We start from the raw sequence: 19,745 nt of genomic DNA on the forward strand, positions 1-19,745 counted from the left end.
ACATGTGGTAGGGAATATAGATTATAAGCTCCACTGGGGCAGGGACTGATGTGAATGTTCAACTATACTCTGTTAGGCGCTGCAGAATATGTATGCGCTATATTAGAAACTGTTAATAACTTGAGTCCTGTTGGAGAAAGTGTGCTATATAAATAAAACGTACTAATACAAATATAATAGCCTGTAGATGTGTGGTCATCTGTGCTAATGCAGCGAGATTGCCAACAGATGTAAATTATTTAGGTTAAACTAGTTACATTTTTCTTTGAAGTTACCTGATGCTTCAGATCTAAAGCTCCGTACACACGGATATATCACTCGAGCAACCAGCGACGGTCGGGGGAAGCCGCTCCTGCGACTGGTGATCACTTCAGGGCCGGTCGCTGGAGCTTGCTCCTGGCTACCGTCGCCCCGTACACATGGGGATATGGTGGCGGTTCATGCTGAAATCTTTACAACTAGCTAGCAGGAAAAGCGCTGATGCCCACAAATTGCTGGTTATTACTTTAGGACCTGTGTGTACTTTTATACAGGTAATATAATAGTTTGCTGAGGTGACTACTAATCATATACAGCAGCCGGTTCATTAGTCTGTTAGGGAAGTTTGTGAAATTCCAGAAATAAATTGATAACCTCAGAGCTTACTGTCTATACACTTAGGGGGGTATTCAATGTGTGCCTACGTTTCTGACGGTCAGCAATATCGGCACACACCTCTTGAATGCAGATGTTTTCCCATGAAGATCCAACAGCTGGAGAAAGATTGAATACTCCCTAAGCAGGCATGTCCAAACTATGGCCCTCCAGCTGTTATGAAACTACACATCCCAGCATGCCTTGCCATACTTTTTTAATAGCAAAACTGTGGCAAGGCATGATGGAACTTTGGGAGTTTCACAACAGCTGGAGGGGCATAGTTTGGACATTCATGCCCTAATGCAGGGATGGGGAACCTTTGGCCCTTCAGCTGTTGTTGAACTACACATCCCAGGATGCCCTGCTACAGTTTTGCTATTTGGCCATGCTAAAACTGTTGCAGGATATGCTGGGATATGTAGTTTAACAACAGCTGGAGGGCCGAAGGTTCCCCATCCCTGCCCTAAAGGGTGAATTTACTAAAGGTTCTAAAACTGAAAATAGTTGCTCATAGCAACCAAACAGATTTTGGCTATCGTTTTCTAGAATGCAATAGAGAAATGATAGAAAGAATCTCATTGGTTGCTATGGGCAACATCACCTCATTTTTAGAACCTTTGGTAAATTACCCCTTATTGCGCCGCTATAACACTCCCTGCTCCACTTCATTAACAAGTTGAAGCCGAAAGGGGAGACCGACAATATGTATTATTATTATTATTGTTGTTGTTGTTTGTTTATATGGCGCCACAAGGGTTCCTGACAATACATAGATGAGCAAAAAAAACAAACAAGAAAATAGTGATTTACAGTACAAATGCAAATCAGGACAACTACATGGTAAATAAAAAGACAGTGGGCCAGATGCACTAAGCTTCAAAAGTGATAAAATGGAGAGTGATAAACAACCAGCCAATCAGCTCCTTCCTGACATATTTCAAACACAGACTGTGACATGGCAGGTAGGAGCTGATTGGCTGGCTGTTTATAACTCTCCACTTTTGAAGCTTAGTGCATCTGGCCCAGTGTCGGCAGTGGACACTGATGCAATTCTAACAGTGGCAGAAATATTTTTTAAGCTAAGCACGAGGAGAGAGGGTATTACCTACTTGCCTGCCGAAGCGGGGGAGCCTCCTCTTGCTGACAGTGCATCAGTAAATACCCCCCCCCCCCCCCCCCAGCCTGCATATGGATTGCACATGCGCGGGATCTCGCTACTCACGCAAGATCTCCAGCGCAGCTCAGAGCCTGCAGCAGGAACAGCGCTGTCCCTGCTGTGGGGATAGGGCATCGCCACCTGCAGCTGTTGAAGTCTATAGCGGCAGGGGGCGGAAAGTCGGTGCTGCTGGTATTAGGTAGAAGCCATGCAATATAATATTGTAGCTGTGCTATGCCTCCTCCCGTGTAGCACCGCCTGTTAAACACCCGCATTGCGGGTGTCATACATCAGGGGAAGTGCCATACTCAGCCATAACGCATGAGGAAAGTGTATATTCCCCTTACCAATGCTTAATAAATCTACCCCACAGTTCATTGGCTGGTGCTTTTATCTCCTTTCACTTTATCTCCAGTTTATCTCTTCTCCAGGCTTAATACATCTGCCCCATTGAGTGCAGGGATTTCTATACATTAACACAACAATAGAAGGCAGAAGGCCACCTGCCAAGTGATTTTATGAATGTTATGAAACTCATGGGGAACCACGGTCTCACAATAATTGGATGATTATTATTATTATTATTATTATTATTATTTTGGGTACTTGTGGAGTATCACGGCTCCCACGATGTGCATCGTATGCTAAAAAATCGCATTGCATGCGATGCGATGGCATCCGATTTTGCACTGAAATGCATCCAAATGCATGGAAATGTGTTGCAAACATGTTAAATGGCCCCAAATGTCATTTTTCAGAGTGTACCACCCCCACTATCAACGCCAACCCGAATCGTGGCGAGCGCAGCGAGCCCGCGAGGGGCGGCGGTACGTGTCCTACGACCTTTTCATACCCCCACTATCCACGTTGGCGTGGAGTTAAGAATAGAAAGTGTGGCGAGGGCAGCGAGCCACCGAGCGCGAAGCGTGGCGAGGGGACGCGGATACCTTCACAGGTATCCGCGTCCCCTCGCAGGCTTCACAGGTGTCCGCGTCCCGTCGCGGGGCTCGCTGCGCTCGCCACGCTTCGGGCTCGATGGCTCGCTGCGCTCGCCACACTTTCTATTCTCAACTCCACGCCGACATGGATAGTGGGGGTATGAAAAGGTCGTAGGACACGTACCGCCGCCCCTCGCGGGCTCGCTGCGCTCGCCACGATTCGGGTTGGCGTTGATAGTGGGGGTGGTACACTCTGAAAAATGACATTTGGGGCCATTTAACATGTTTGCAACACATTTCCATGCATTTGGATGCATTTCAATGCAAAATCGGATGCCATCGCATGCGATGCGATGCGATTGCATGCGATTTTTGCTAAATATAGCTAAAACGGTAAAAATCGCATCTCATCGCATGCCATCTCATGCCACTAAATATGGCATGCGATGGGAGCCGTGATACTCCACAAGTACCTTATTTTGATAATGAAACCTTTTTACGTGTGTTCATTGTGTTCTATTATTGTACTAAATAACATTTTGATGTAAGCACAAGTCTTGTGGGACGATTCCATCTGTGACAGAATTCTGCATGAGGTAGCAGTCATGGGGTCAGGTACAGAGATGATGCAGGGGGCTTTTTGAGAAAAACAGGGTGCTTTTTGAGTCTGATGTCTGAGGTAAAATTGATAAAGCGAGTAATGAAACCGTGTAATACTGTACAAATGTGAACTATGGTCTGTCATATGGATGAGATATCCTGCATAGGCAAAATTATAAACAGCATCTGTTAGTGAAAACAGGTTTTTAATAATAAGTTTTGTTTTCCAATGTGTACACATAACACGAGACAAGAAAACCATTAAATCAATATTTGTTAATTATATCATGTTATGCCAAATTCACTTCCTACACTATTGCCCAAGTATCCTAGGCAGAGGTAAATTTTCTGAAGCTTCTAAAAATGAAATTTATCTATTGCACCCTAGGAATCTGAGTGGTTGCTATGGGCAACAACCCCTCTTTTTTTCATTTTTAGAAACTTTAGTAAATTTACCATGTAGAGTGAGACAACCTGTGTACTTTGCTGTATTCCTAATAATATTATATACAATGAATTATAGTTTAGACTTAACCAGAGTAGATGATGCAGAAGTCAATCCTATTGCTGACAGGAACTTTCAGTTACCAGATGCCCCTTTGAGACTAAAATGGAGACTAAAAACTTGTATTTCTTATACGGCTGTAACCCGGGTGCATCCTGTATGAAACCCCTCCATACTGGCGGCTGCACATGCTTTATTGCCGGCATCATCGATGTCACTGATGATACCATCTACAAGCGCAGGCTCTTAAGCTGTAATACATCCTGGGTCCCATTAACCTGGCTTACCTGTTTAAACTGAACTGCGACTCATGTCTTTCCCTGGACCAACCTGCAAGCTGGCCGGGCTAGCTTCCTGGGTCACTGATCCCAGATTACCCTCTTCCACTGAGCCTCTTCCTGGCCAGCAAGGTAATAGTCCGGGTATTGGCAGCAGTGGGAAAGGAGTATAAGTAAGTTGTCGTGTGTTTTTTGCTGCATTCCAGCTTTAGCTAACTATGTACTACGTTGGCTACTTAAACCTTAATGGAGACCCTTCAGTATTTTATGTATGGAGACCGCACTTTTAGCATCCTGACCAGCACTTTGGTTGAGTTTAGCCATATTACGCAGTTACTGTAAGTCCGGCCTGTCTGGGCTCAGCGCAATAAACCAAATTGAAATGTCACGCTACCCCCAACCCCGCTCTTCCATCAATTCAGATGGGAGATCTGGTGTGATAAACGATTGAATTGCCCTCTGTGTATGTATTCTTCTTGAACAATTCAGAGGTGTTTGCTAGCGAGCAACCTGCTATAATAAGATGATCTAAAGTTATCGTTAGATTATTAATTAGGCGTATACAGGTTAAGTAAATGTATATGTAGTTTTTCACCTGATTATATTATTTGAGATTTAGGGGGAATTCATTTAGGTGCTGGAAGGATTCGCCTGATGAATCCACTCACACTGCGGTAATTTGCTTGTTGCCACATAGGCAGATCAGTCTGCCATTACTGGCATTGTAATGCTGCAGCAACAGCTGATTCACCCCTTTTGCATCTAATGATTTGGTTCCTCCTCCCTACCTCTCCAATCTGCTTCATCCTCCCTACTTCTCTGTTTGTTTATATGTGAATTTAGCTCACTCAAATGAAGACCACAAGCAACAAGACTGTGACATAATACCAGGGAATTCACTTATGACCTGTACACAAGGGTACGGGTCATAAGTGAGTCAGAGTTGAGCTCTGTGCTGAGCAATCTAGTTAAGCACAGATCTCTCGGCACACAACACTGCACCAGCAATGTGTGCTGAGAGATCTAGCAGGCCAGTGTTCTCTGGGGAGAGAACACCGGGCATGAGTAGATATTTCAAGCATGCTTGGAATATCTAGCCCGACGATAGCATCGCACGGAAAGGCGCACCGCTATCGCTGTGGGGCATACACACAGCTATTTATGCTTCATTTCAATGGGGCTTAAATCGCCCCATGTGTATGCCCCATTATAATTGTCTTAAGTAGTCGTGCCTGTACTACAAGCCTAAAACACAATCGGTCCTAACCAAGGTCGTTTAATCCAGCCATCCCTTGCCCTAACAATGTTTACATCACGTAAAATGTGTATTGCGTACACAAATACTTTTAAACATGAACTGTAAGGTGGAGGCTCTGATGCTTTTCATTTAAATAGCCGTATGAGTCACACAATTGGCTTAATATGATACCTGTTTCTAGGTTAAGAAGGCATTGTTGATTTAAAACTACTGTCATGTGTGAGGCCGGAGTGATGAGACAGTAGGGCGTTCATTTGTTTCACTAACTGCTGCGTGGGATATAGAAATCACTCTCCAAACTTCCTCTGGAAGAGTTCACTTCCTTTCCTGAGGTCAGAGTTGTTACAGGAGGGGAAGGCAGCCCCCCAGTCCATTCACTGCATATACAGAGAAGGAAGTGTCTGATAATCTGAACAATGTCATTGTTATCGAAGCCACTTCATAGAAGCCACTCCCTTTCCCCACCTCCCCACAGTCTAGTTCCAGTTAACTGTATGCTTTTGTCCTACATGTGGAAGTAGATTCGGAGTAGCTTGTATTTCTTCTCTTCTAAAAGAATGAGGGAGTTGGTTGTAGCTGGCAGTTAAAGGCAACATCTTGCACATAATCAGGATCTTTGTAATTTCATATCTGTGCTAAACAGTGGGTTTGCATGTCCGTGTTTTTATTTATTTTTTCCCTTCTTCCTCATCTATCTGGGTGACCCTTCTCTTGATGTTGTCTTGGAGAGGCGCAGCAGTGCCGACCATGTAGTGCGTGGACATGTTATCATTTATGTAATATGTGATGGATGGATCCATCAGGGATTGGCAGTGAGTGTGTGGACACATCTGTATTACATACGTGATGTGTATATATACCCCCTGCACTACATGGCCGGTGCTGGAAAAGAAGCTATGTACTCTAGGCACTTGACAGTGTAATGGCATTGCTGTGGTTTAAATCACACCGTGTTACTATATGGCTTGCGATGCGCAGGAGCAAATTGTAAAGTACAAAAAGTATGTGCAGGTAGTACTTTTTTATTAGATTGCATTGCATCTAGTTCAAATTGCACGTTGTTTTAGCGTATCACATGCTATTTGAACTAGATGTGATGCAATCTAGTACAAAACATACACCGCACATATTGCACCTTATGGCCCATCTCCTAAGCCTCAACTCCGCCCAAAAAATATGTAGGTGCACAATGAAATAATTTCTACTTTAAAATATTTTTATCACACATTTTTTCTCTCTTGTGTCACTCCTAAAACTGAGACGTTCTGTCACTTACCTGATATTCTGTAACACTTCACTACTATTTTTCATTAGTGTGATTCCCTGAAGGGGCAGTTGGCTGGGCAGTTTTGGGGGTGCCTTGTACCCTAGGTGTAAACCCCTAGAACAGGCCTGTCCAAACTATGTCCCTTCAGCTGTTGTGAAACTACAAGTCCCATCATGCCTTCCCTAATTTTGCTATTATGGAATGCAACAACTATGGCATGGCATGCTGGGATGTGTAGCTTCTGAACAGCTGGAGGGCCACAGTTTGGACATACCTGCCCTAGAATGTTAGGCACTTGCCCGATGTGGTGATCTGCACGTTGGTGGGCAGACTCATAACTTTGGCCAAATTTATGCTAACTACCTCTTATATGATATTTAATAATACAGTATTTCAATTTTTGGTAGTAAATATTTCATTTGGAACCTACATATTATTTGCCGTGTGTGTAGTACTATAAATCTCAGCACCTCTCCTTACAAGCAGCTAGGGTGTGCAATCTAGCAATCTGATGCTGGCGATTTCAATCTGTGTGGCGTTTGCTGTAATCTCAGTCTAGTATTACATCCCTCGATTTGCAACTGTTTTCCTGTGCCAGAAACGTCGATAATTTTTGACCGTATTAAATGGATGTTACTGGTCATTTCAGGCTGGGGTTTCAATAGGTTTCTTTAAAAGAATGTAAAGAAAACATGAGAGCAGGTGTTGCTTCTGTTGCTCTACTTTAGGTGACTGAATTGTTATGCGATTGAAACCTTGATTGTTTGATTTTGAGAAAAGCGGAAATGTCAAGTAGTCCAATATAGGTGCTACACAGGGTTATAATTTCTTAGCAGATGTTTAGAAAGCGGTAATCAATCCCTTTGGGATACATATACAGTATAAAGTACAAAACAGTGCTTCTTTGAGGAATATATTAATGATTTCAATATTAAATATATACACATATATTTAATTACCACAATAATATATATTAAAATATGACCTATTCAATTTAGACATGTTAATGGTAAGACCATTTTGAAATTAACAAATCCATATTGCACCTCTATCTTGGCAGAAGATTATTAGATACAAAGCATCCGGAAAGTATTCAGTGCTTCACTTTTTCCACCTTTTTTTTATGTTACAACATTATTCCAAAGTGGAAAAAATTATATTTTTTCCCTCATGCATAAATCTCCCAAAAACTGTTTTCATGTTGTTATAGGGTATTGTGTGTAGAATTTTAAGGGAAAAATGTAATAAATTCATTTTGGAATGCACTGTAAGTCAATTTTGGCAGTCAGTTTTTCACAAGCTGGCAATTGAACGTCAAATGTATCTAATATTCTGCTGATATTTTGCTATTCAATTACAGGACTGAAAATTACACTTTTTTTTTCACGTCCCTACACAGTAAATCTATTTTTTTTTTTTGCAAAGTGATGATGCACCTGTGAGATCACCTTTAACAATTGGGTTGACCCCCTGATATGTTAGTAGCTAAATTAGAGTTTGAACTATGAAGTCAGCGCCCACACACCTCATTATATGATGTATAGGGAAGATGGCCGCCACAATACTCCAAAGGTTTTTCTTCTGAGGAGTAAATACCCTCCTTATTTAATGCTATCAATACTGCAGATGGGACACAAGCAGCCTTTCATGGATGTAGTTATCATCCTTTTTGTTCTATAGGCCTATATATGCTAGTTGATTTCGAGCTGAAAGCAGGTCACTTTTTGCCCTTTGAGCTGCTTTCAACACCACCTAGTGTGTATGGCTGGGCGATGAATGGTGATCGTTGATACGTTCTCCCGCATCATTGCCAGCCACTACTGTCCGTTGTCCTGTTTGACAGGATGAGTGGACAGCTTTCCATAGTCTCCTATGGAAAGTCGTTCACCCTCGTGAAAATTGCTCTGTATATGCACATTTGGCGGCTAGTAATGTGCACCTCATCGCTGGCCATACACGCTGGGTAAAAATGCCCAATGCATATGGACTTGAAGTGCCCTTATCAACAACTATTAACATTTTAGTCTCATGTCAAGTAATTACGGTAGCTATTTAAGGTTTCAGATAATAGGTGTAATTATTGCTATCTACTGTGCACCTTATTATTCATTCGGACTTGGATACTAGTCCTACGTTTGTTTCCTGGCAGACCAGCACGTGCTTATTTCTCCTTTGATATCAGCTATGTGGGGCACACTCCTGCCATTCCCAGGGGGCATTCTTATGTTATATAATGTGCTCTCTCTGCACATACAGAAGCTTCCTCTCTTCCTCCATTGCTCAGTCTAACTAATCCATATGCAAATATATAGCTTGGTTTTCATTGTAGAAAGCAATCAGGAACATTTTGGAAACCATGCTCACATGGAAAAGATGTTTTACCTCACAGCTGCCAATAAGTCTCATAAGTGGTAGACTTATCGCTGTGGATTTAAGTGCCAGTTTGTCAGAAATATCCCTCATTATTCTATTGTCTGTATAAAAAGAAGCATGGTAATATTCTTTACAGCATTAGGGTAGCTATTTGTAAATTATGAGACGTTTGTTTTTCTGTGTTCTCATTAAGTAGAAAATGTCCATGTATGGCATTAGTTTTAGATGTCGAGGAAGGAACAGAGGTTTTGATTTTTTGTTTAGATATAAGTCTCTGGTTTTCGTCCGTGATATATAGGGCATAATATAGATGTGTACAGAGGAATGGGGACAAGTGCTGTCTCCTATTACATCAGTTACAGACCATTCAGCCAATTTTGTGTTTCAAGGTATTGCCTTTCTGAATACAAAACTCGAACATAAGGATTTGTTGTGACTTTATATGTTTGCCCATGTTTTGGGAGAGTGGCGCTAGCATCTGTCATGGGTTATATTCTGGGCTCCAGTTGTTTTATACCAAGAGCTCAGCCTAGCCCTGTCTATACTTGTGTGGCAAGAAGACAGTAATTCCTACTTGCACATGGCTTTGAACTGTAGAAGACAGTGGTTCTCTCTGCATTGTGATAAATTCAGGAAGATGGGATTTGTACTGTATTGAATTCTGGGAATTAACTTGTGTTTTCACAGAGCAGAGGAATTGCCAGTTGACGTGTTACGACAGAGAGAAGCCAAATGGCTGGACATGTTATTAAACTGGGACGTATGGATGGCAAAAAGACACAAGAAGGTAAGTTCATTGTATCCTAAATATGAATGCTATAAAGCAGACACTTCAAGCATATATCTCTATATATAGTATACTAATCACCTCATCCTTTATGAACACCCTCTCCCTGTCATCTGGGTGCAGCAAGTGAGGGTGTGCTCAGAGGACATATTTTGTTCAGCAAGAAAAGTTTCCTGTGTGGTTCAGCAGAATAGGCAGTGGCTTGGCTGGAAAGACTTGCAGGATCACTTGCACAAGTGAATGTCATGAAGAGATGTCTTCTCTGCCTTGTGGACAGTTTAGTAACCAATCAGGTCATCCCTGCAAAAGCTAAATGCAAAGGTTTACTTGTATGTATGAAAACTCTAGCTTGCCTACTGCAGTACTCTGTCACTCTGATGTTTCACTATGCGGAAGACCAGTAGTTTTAGCTTTAGAGAATTTCCCAGTTTTAATATTCTAGCTGAAGGCTTTCTCTACATGCCATTGCTTGCACAGTTCTACTTGGCCTGGTCCAGCAGTTGTATGGTATAAACCTAAAGGCAGTCTGTGCGGTTTTGATCTCCTACTGCTACTGTAATTTATGGGAGGGAAATGTTATTATATAATGTGCAAGTTCAGGCATGCTTCTTGTGGTTTCCACTGAACATATGAAGCATAGATAATAACAGACCGGCTGCTGTATTGTGAGCCTTGCAGTCAGTACTGTAGCCCAGTCTAGACATAAAAATTCACAAGTCAGTACTTTTGTGTCTGACCATTACCGTTTGTAGGATGATGGGAAAGGACACTAGCCATGTTTGTAAGTGGTGCAATATAGTTCTGGAAAGCATATTTAAAGAACACCTATTGGGAGGGACGGATTTCCATTTAAATCTGTGTAAAGAAGGGGGGAATAAAACAGCAGGAAGGATATTGTATATTGTTATATCCATTCAATATGCTGAACAAATTACCTGGACATCTGCTCCTTACCTGATCTGGAACCTCTTTTTTCATTGTTACTTTTCTCACAAACAGAGCATGAGACTGGCTCTGGAGTAGCAGTAGAGTTCTATTTATTTCTGATATAAAAGTACTATGGGCAGAGCAAAGCTGCTTTTTCCCATAGCCAGCCAGCCCGCCTCACATATGGGGCCTACACATGTGGTAATGTTGCAGAGCAATGTGAGATCGATAGATCAGCACACAGCGATGTGTCAGGGCAACAGTTCTCCGGTGAGAACACTGGCGATCTGGCTAGATTTATCATACATGCATGCCCGGTGGAAGCGAGGCATGGGGCATTGGCATCACTATCGCCCCTACACACGGAGCGATGAAGGGTCATTTTCTAAGCGATCTAGTAAAATTTAAGTCAGATCGCTTAGAAAATGACACAATCGTTACACTTGTAGGCCCCATTGCTGGTTGGGGAAGGTGATAGTGGGAAGAGAGGCTTGATTAGGGAGCACAGCTCTGTCTTAATCATTAGAGCTGATAAAGAGGAGGGAGCTGGCGGTGCAGAACTAAACTCTTGAACATATTGTCAACACTATAATGTTGTCTTTATACAGAGTGACAGTGTAAAATGTCAGTATATTTTTCCTGTTGCACTCGCAGGGGACCTGCCATCATGCCTCTGACCGCTATTTATTACGTAGTGGTTTGTACACTATGAATACCCAAAGATCAAAGTCCCCCCTATGCTCCCTTCTACTAGGAGAAAACATGCAGTATATTCCTCTTCATATTCTTCCTGTTGGCACAGTCATTAAATCCCAACTCTCTCATAATTGCAGAAAATCTGTAGAAGGAAGACACTAGGAAGGAAGTGGATTATGTTTTGGGTTATTCTTTACAGTGGATCACTAGGTTCACAGGGGTAGATGTATGAAGCCGTGATAAAGTGCCTGGTACTTTATCGCCGGCCAATCAGCTCCTAACTGTCCCTTTTTTAAGCCCAGCCTGTAATTTAACAGTCAGGAGCTGATTGGCCGGTGATAAAGTACCAGGCATTTTATCACTTCACCTCCCTTATCACTTCTTCATACATCTGAACACTAGATTATATTCTCCCACTATGCCTATTGGCATGATAAAGTTAGAACAAGTCGGCTTTAATAAAAAAAATCATGAAAAACTTATGTCGATGTGTTTTTCTATGTTGACCTAATGACCACATACCATTTTTTAAGGACATAAGTGTACAAGGCACTGTATACTGTATAAACCTTATTTGATCTGGATTATGACCACTGCTTTTTGAGCCCTAGAAACACCATTGTGTTGTCTTGGCTAATGAGGAATGAAATTGCAAAAGTCTTGTACAGTAATGAAAATGTTTCTCCTGCAGATAAAGCTGAGATGTCAGAAGGGAATTCCACCTTCATTGCGTGGGCGTGCCTGGCAGTACCTATCGGGGAGCAGGGTGAAGATGGACCAGAACCCCCACAAATTTGCTGTGAGTGAGGAATATATTTGTGTGTGTTTTTCAAGACTTTATTCGGCCACTCATTACACTTCATTTGGTTCTCGCAGGAGCTGGACTCATTAGCCGGTGACCCCAAATGGGTGGATATCATAGAAAGAGACCTTCACAGGCAGTTTCCTTTCCATGAAATGTTTGTTGCCCGCGGGGGTCATGGGTAAGTTGTATATGTTCAGCACTGCTCCTCACCAATACCCTATATCAGTGGTTCCCAACCCTGGTCCTCAAGTACCCCCAACAGTACACGTTTCTAGGTCTCCACAAAGAATCACAAGTGAAATCATTAGCTCCACCTGTGGATCTTTGAAAATGTGCCTGAATAATTTGTGCACCTGCTGGGTGACCTGGAAAACGTGTACTGTTGGGGGTACTTGAGGACCAGGGTTGGGAACCACTGCCTTATATGCGGCAGATGAATGCTCTCCTGTGTCCTTATTGGTTATTCATTTACAGCATCTTTGCTTTCTTTTGCTCGCTACCTTGCTGATGGTCTTTCCTGACCAGACAGCCGCATTTTGTGCACATCCTTGAATTGGCAAGCAAGGACAGTGGAGCCGTTAAATCGTGTAGTGGCTTTATGCCATAATTATTTTGGATCAGTGCTGGATAAGTGCTGTATTATTAGAATGCCTTTATCTAAACATTGCATTAACTATTTCTAAACTATATACCCAGATACATAAGGCACACATTTGTCAACAGTTTTTGTAGTTCTACCATAAAAAAATATATATATTGTAATTCTTAGGAGAGATTAATTTGTCTGTGCAGGCAACAGGATCTCTTCAGGGTACTGAAAGCGTACACTCTGTATCGGCCAGATGAGGGATACTGTCAGGCCCAGGCACCTATTGCAGCCGTGCTGCTTATGCATATGCCGGCAGAGGTAAGGGCTCCAGCACCACTTGCTAGGGCAGTAGTATATAGGGGTTTGTGCAGTCTCACAGCTGTCCTCATCTTCTTCCTCAGCAAGCATTCTGGTGTTTGGTGCAGATCTGCGAGAAGTACCTTCCCGGATATTACAGCGAGAAACTGGTAAGGACCTATTTGTCTGGCACAGCCCTTGTATTTGATTTGCAAAGTTGTAGCTAATAATTGTTAACACACTGGTAACAGCTGTGGACACACGGGCGCAATGTTTAATAAGAGTTGCTACCACTTATAAAAATTATAGGTCTAGCAGTGATGGCTAACCTTGACACTCCAGCTGTTGTTGAACTACACATCCCAGCATGCCCTGCTACCGTTTTACTATTTGGCCATGCTAAAACTGATGCAGGGCATGCTGGGATGTGTAGTTCAACAACAGCCATCACTTGTCTAGCATAATCAATGAACTAATTGAGTACATAAAATATAATTCCATGTACATTAAAACACATTGAATGCTAGAGGACATGTGTAATCTATAGTATATGGGTGCGCTTAGAATCAACAAGGTGCGCACAAATGGTGGCTGCCGTTCCACAGCATGTTAAAGTGAGGCAATCCTCTATACCTCCAGTGAGAAATCAGTGAAAAGAAAAGATATAATACACACTGTGGTGTGGCGCCTCCCAATAAATAATAAATGACACGATGTAATAAAGAATACGTTCCTTATTATATATGGGAATCCCGATCATCTGGGTGTTGTCCAGCAAGGAGATCAGTGTGTCTCCTCCATTATGTTGACACAAGGATATGTAAAAAGGGAAAGAAAAGTATGATATAGTGTCATACCATTTTAATACATATCACACATACAATAATTTCATAAAAGTGACATTGTGCTAATTTCCACAAAAATCCTCATCTGAGCGGAAAAGAGGCAAATTACTAGCAAAGGTGGAGAACCAGGACGTTACTAGTTCTCAATCGGAGCAGTCAGAGTGTTCAAGACACCTCTAGGTCTTACAAACAGCACAAGCCGGAGTCCAGAGGTTGGTAGTCTTGCAAAGATTCCTTTCAGGATGTGGGAATAGCAGCCAAGGCTTGACCCATCTGGTGACTGCTATTCCCACATATTCCAACTATAAATACTTGTTTTCCTAAATGGCTATTTCATTTATTTATTTATTTATTTATTTATTTATTATTATTATTATTATTATTATTATTATTATTATTTTTCAAGTATGGGCTTAATTTGGTAGTATGGTGACAGATTACATTGCTACTTTGTGGAAAACAGGGGCATATTTATTATGCTTGTGAAGTAATAAAGTGGCTGATACTTTATCACCGGCCAACTGACTCCCAACTGTCATTTTTTTCACAACCAGGCTGTAAGTTGACAGTTATGAACCGATTTACCGGTGACAAAGTACCAGCCACTTTATCACTAATTTATGCAGTTTACAAACATAACTAAATGTTGAATATTCTGGTATTACCATATAGTGAAAGGTAAGTGACTCCAGTTGGTTATTAAGAGTGTTTCGCATTGATTTTTTTTTTTTAAACTTGCAAGAAAGGTGAAGGTGTGGGTAATAAAATATTTTACTTTGTAAATAAACCGTAAACTATTTTGTAAGAGATTTACCTGTTAATATTAAGTTGGTGGTGATTTTAAAGGGCCACTAAACGTATATAGCTATAATTTATAATCTGTATTTTACACAATAAGGACCAGGAAAGCAACCAATAACCAGAACAAACATTTAGCTTTAGACAGGACAAATCCTATTATGGTGTAAGAAAACAGCTTCTGTTTTAAGGACAGGCTTCTAGCATGGACAGCAACAGACAATGAAGCTGCTGACAAATGTTCCAAAACGCACACTGGGGGCCTTATATAGAGTTGCAAGCAAAGCAAAAAAAAAAGCACACAACTGGGCAAAACCATGTTGTACTGCTGGTGGGACTGATATAACATATGCAGAGATTGTTAGATTTGAGTAGAATGTGTTCAAACTGAAATCTGAATTGCAATGCCAAAAAAAAAAAAGCCTTTTTACATTTACGGGCTACATGCAAAAGCAGACAGTATTTACCCTGCACAGAAATAAACTCGCCCAAATATAAAGCTCTCTGCACTATATCACCCCTCCTGCAGTGCAACATGGTTTTGCCAAGTTTTGTGCTGTGTGTTTGCTTTGCTTGCAATTCTGCATGACTTCCTGGAGCCAGCCACAGTAACTCAGGCACTACCAGCATCACTGAATGTCTGTTCCCACTGGGGATTTGTCTTTTGCATAGTTTAGTACTATAAACAAAGATCTATATGCACAAACCAGAATGAGATGAAAAAGTGGCTTGTTACAGAATTTTAGAAGTGCAGCGTGGTCTTCTAAACACCATCTACTAGTGTGGCCCATGCTGGTCAGTTCAAAAACATTAAAGAATAATAAAATACAATAAATAGGTAATTGATACAGCTTTGGACTCACGGACTCTGTATAGATGCATGCTGGTTCTTGCAGGGTTAGTGAGGCTCTTTATACAGGACACTACTCTGTTACTCATTGTGTATTGGCTGACTTCTGACTGTCCCCATTAGCTCAGATCTCAAGAAAAAGTGTATCCCACTTAAGTATAGGCCATGTTAATTTTCAAATGGGGAAAAATGAGCTTCTATCACAATATATGCCCAATGGTCATTAACGGGCTATTCATTTATAGCCCTTTTCTAGCCATGATAAATTACAGCTGTTAATTGTGTACCACACTAAAGTGTCCAGAAAGCAGACCCAGTTACTAATATGATGTATGCTTATCTATTGCCATATACAGGGAAGTATATAATTTATTTTATCTATTTTTCAAGTTTTTTAAAACTGAAAATAAAATGATCTTAGAAAGGACATGGGCCCTTATTCAGATCTGATCGCAGTACAAATTTGTTCTCAAAATGGGCAAAACCATGTGCACTGCAGGTGGGGCAGATGTATCGTGTGTGGAAACTGAAATCTAATTTGCAGTGTAAAAATAATGCAGCCAGTATTTACCCTGCACAGAAACAAAATAACTCATACAAATGTAACTATCTCTGCACATGTTACATCTGCCCCACCTGCAGTGCACATGATTTTGTCCATTTTGAGAACAAATTTGTACTGCGATCAGATCTGAATAAGGGCCATGTTTCTGCTAAGTCTCGTAGTAGCTATTACTCAGTACAGTACAGTTGTAGTATTAAGGATGTATATAAATATTTGATATGAGATAATACCGTCCTAAATATTTATTTGTTCTTATAAACGGTGTGGTATTTTAATATCCCCACTTACAATTACATGGTACTTAATATTACCACTTACAGTTACGTTGCTGTCTATTATATAATTTGAGTGATTTTTGAATTCCATTTTGTTCAGCGCATGCAGAAAGGTCTGCACGGCTAGGCTCTGTTCCAGCTGCCTGCTTGTTTTTCCTTGGTCTTATTTGTGCTGTTGGACACCTCTCTGGCATCATGCAGAGAATGTCAGCATGAATCCTGAAGACTGCATGGGGACAATAGGACAATTAACAGCTATAAATAATTTTACTTACACGTTTATAGACCTATGGGGCCTGCACACTTCTCACTAGATCGCTTAGAAAATGCCTCTACATCGCTCCATGTGTAGGGGCCTAGCGATGCACTGCCCTGCGTGTCGCTATTACTGGGTGATGAATATCCAGCACGCTGGATAAATCTAGTTAATTGCCGGGGTCAGGGCAGAGAACACTGTCCCTGACAGATCGCTCAGCACACAGCGCAGACACACCACTGTGTGCTAAGCAATCTAGCTATGTGTGTAGCTCGGTCTGTCGTGTCCATAACAGGCACTGTTATAATTAATGTAGTTGAAGTATGGATCTTAGAGCATGCCATCTATCAGTGATAATTAGTAAGACATCACATACTGAAGATGTTATTGCTGCTTTTAAATAACTTCACATTACTTGCATAAAACAAATACAAAGTTCTCAGGGTTGGACAAATACACAATGCCATGATGATTGGAAAAAAAGGAAAGTGTTGTGACTAGAGCAGTGGGCTGGTGCTGACTTAGATATGTGACACCAGTCATGTGACCAGAACACAGCATTCTGGAAATTTCTGGTGTGTAAGTGCAGCACTGGTGCTGTATGGATATTATTCAGTACCAAGTGCTTGTATACTATGGGACACACTTGTATTGACACCTAGATACTCTTACTTGTACGAGGGAGCTGGTGTAATGATACAGTGTACTGTGTGGTTTCAGGCCATACAATCCTCGTTTGGCAATTCAAAGGTCCCTTGAGGGAGACATAGCACTTCAGAAGCACAAGGAATACCCCTCTGAAATGTGGCACGTCCGACCATGTCATTACCACACCATTACTGCAAGATGACCTCCGCACATATAACAGCAGTGAGGTGTTGTGCTTGTATTAGAATCTGAGAGGGAACGTTGATGTCAATGGTAGCCGCAAATAAACATCACTAGGCTCCTTGAACATGTCTGCTTTTGTAATGGGTTGTGAGTGTATGTGCGTATAACACATTCATATTAATGCACCCCTATGCAAAGCTATTTTTGATAAATTCATATTTATTGAAGTGAAGTAAAAAAAAATTGAAATCATTTGACAGGGTTTTTCAAACACTTGGCAATATGATTTACGTAAAGTTTACTTCCGTTAAAGAACCCACCCTTAGAAGCGCACACTCGGGGGCATTCTGGTTACCAGGTTCTCAGAAGTTTCAGCTCCGGTTGCCCTCCACTTTTCTTGTAGTACATCCCACAGATTTTTTTATGCTCGAGAAGAATTTTGCTCTTCTCGAGCGCATCTGTTAAGGTGATCCCACCAGAGTTCCGTTGGGCTACAATCTGGACTCTGGGGTTGCCAAACCATGTTTTTCATCACATTTTGACATTCTTTGAACTCTACATAATTTTTGCAAAGAAGTGAGGTATGTGTGGGGTCATTATCTTGCTGTAGGGTGAACCCATGGTGGATAAGGCATGTGCTAATGGGAATGTCTTGACATTGTAAGATGCTGTGATAGTGCTTCAAGTCCACGATTTCTTCTATTTTCACCAAATCACCAAATAAACCATTACCAAAACAGCCCCAGACTATGATAGAACCTCCTCCATGCTTCATAATAGGCTCAATGCATGCCGAGAGCATGTGCTCCCCTGGTACGCAACGGACGAACTTGCACCTATCTGACCCAAACAACTCAAACTTTGATTAGCCCGTGAAAAGAACCTTCTTCCATTGCTCAGACGACCAGTCCTTGTGTGCTTTAGCCTAGAGTAACCTCCTCTATTTGTTAATGGTCCTCATCAATAGTTTTACATGCTGCTACATACCCCTTAACCCTGCAGCTTTGAGGTGGAACTTGACAGTAGTGACTGACACACTCTTCTCTCGTGTTGTCATGAGCGCAGCGCAGATCTGTGGAGCTATTTGGAACCTTTCCCATCTACTACTAACGCAAATATATTTGTCCTCTTGTTTTGTGGCCACACAAGTCTGTCCAGGTCATGGGTGACGCACACTTTTGATTTCGGCATGTCTCTTCAGGGTCCACTGCACCCCACCGAGGGAAATCTTCTCTTGCCGGGCAATTTGTCGTACACAAAAGCCTGCCTTTCTCAAAGCGGCATTGGCAGATGATTTTTTTGATAGATTAACTCCTTCCTGGGAACCATTATTCATAACACATTGGTCGTACTCAAAAATCTAAACCTATAATAACTGAAGAGTGGAACTGAATCTCCTCAGTGCTGTTTCCATTTATGGATGAGCACCAGGCATGCACCCGACATCAGTGCACACAACCTTGTGTCTTTGAGCGCGATTTTCGAAACAGTTGTGTGGATTATGTACTGTTGTGTTATAAACCTTGTTATCTAGCAAGTTATGATTATCAAGTATTTTACGACTATTATATGCTGATATATGAATGAGTGCAAACATCCTTTACAATAGTAGTTCGACCAATTTCCTTGAAAAAAAACCTCACAAATATGGTGGTGTATTGAAATGAATGGCCTGTAGGTGTATAAAATATATATACACTGCTCAAAAAAATAAAGGGAACACTTAAACAACACAATGTAACTCCAAGTCAATTACACTTCTGTGAAATCAAACTGTCCACTTAGGAAGCAACACTGATTGACAATCCATTTTGCATGCTGTTCTGCTAATGGGATAGACAACAGGTGGAAATTATAGGCAATTAGCAAGACACCCCCAATAAAGTAGAGTTGTACAGCAGGTGGTGCCCACAGACCACTTCTCAGTTCCTATGCTTTCTGGCTGAAGTTTTGGTCACTTTTGAAAGCTGGCGGTGCTTTCACTCTAGTGGTAGCATGAGAGGGAGTCTACAACCCACACAAGTGGCTCAGGTAGTGCAGCTCATCCAGGATGGCACATCAATGCGAGCTGTGGCAAAAAAGTTTGCTGTGTCTGTCAGCGTAGTGTCCAGAGCATGGAGGCGCTACCAGGAGATGTGGAGGAGGCCGTAGGAGGGCAACAACCCAGCAGCAGGACCGCTACCTCCGCCTTTGTACAATGAGAAACAGGAGGA

General features: G+C 41.7%; 1 protein-coding gene across 1 annotated transcript in view; it reads left to right on the forward strand.

The window, feature by feature from the left end:
* The window catches only part of TBC1D10A (TBC1 domain family member 10A), a 42,313-nt gene that overhangs the window by 11,946 nt on the left and 10,622 nt on the right, over positions 1-19,745 (forward strand). Inside the window, exons 2-6 of the mRNA XM_083145319.1 lie at positions 9,699-9,798; positions 12,113-12,220; positions 12,298-12,404; positions 13,019-13,133; positions 13,217-13,282. Coding sequence (XP_083001445.1) covers positions 9,699-9,798; positions 12,113-12,220; positions 12,298-12,404; positions 13,019-13,133; positions 13,217-13,282 — 496 coding nt within the window. The remainder of the gene's footprint in view (positions 1-9,698; positions 9,799-12,112; positions 12,221-12,297; positions 12,405-13,018; positions 13,134-13,216; positions 13,283-19,745) is intronic.

The sequence above is a fragment of the Crinia signifera genome, chromosome 1, assembly GCF_055691185.1.
Source record: "Crinia signifera chromosome 1, ASM5569118v1, whole genome shotgun sequence".
NCBI classification, from domain to species: Eukaryota; Metazoa; Chordata; class Amphibia; order Anura; family Myobatrachidae; genus Crinia; species Crinia signifera.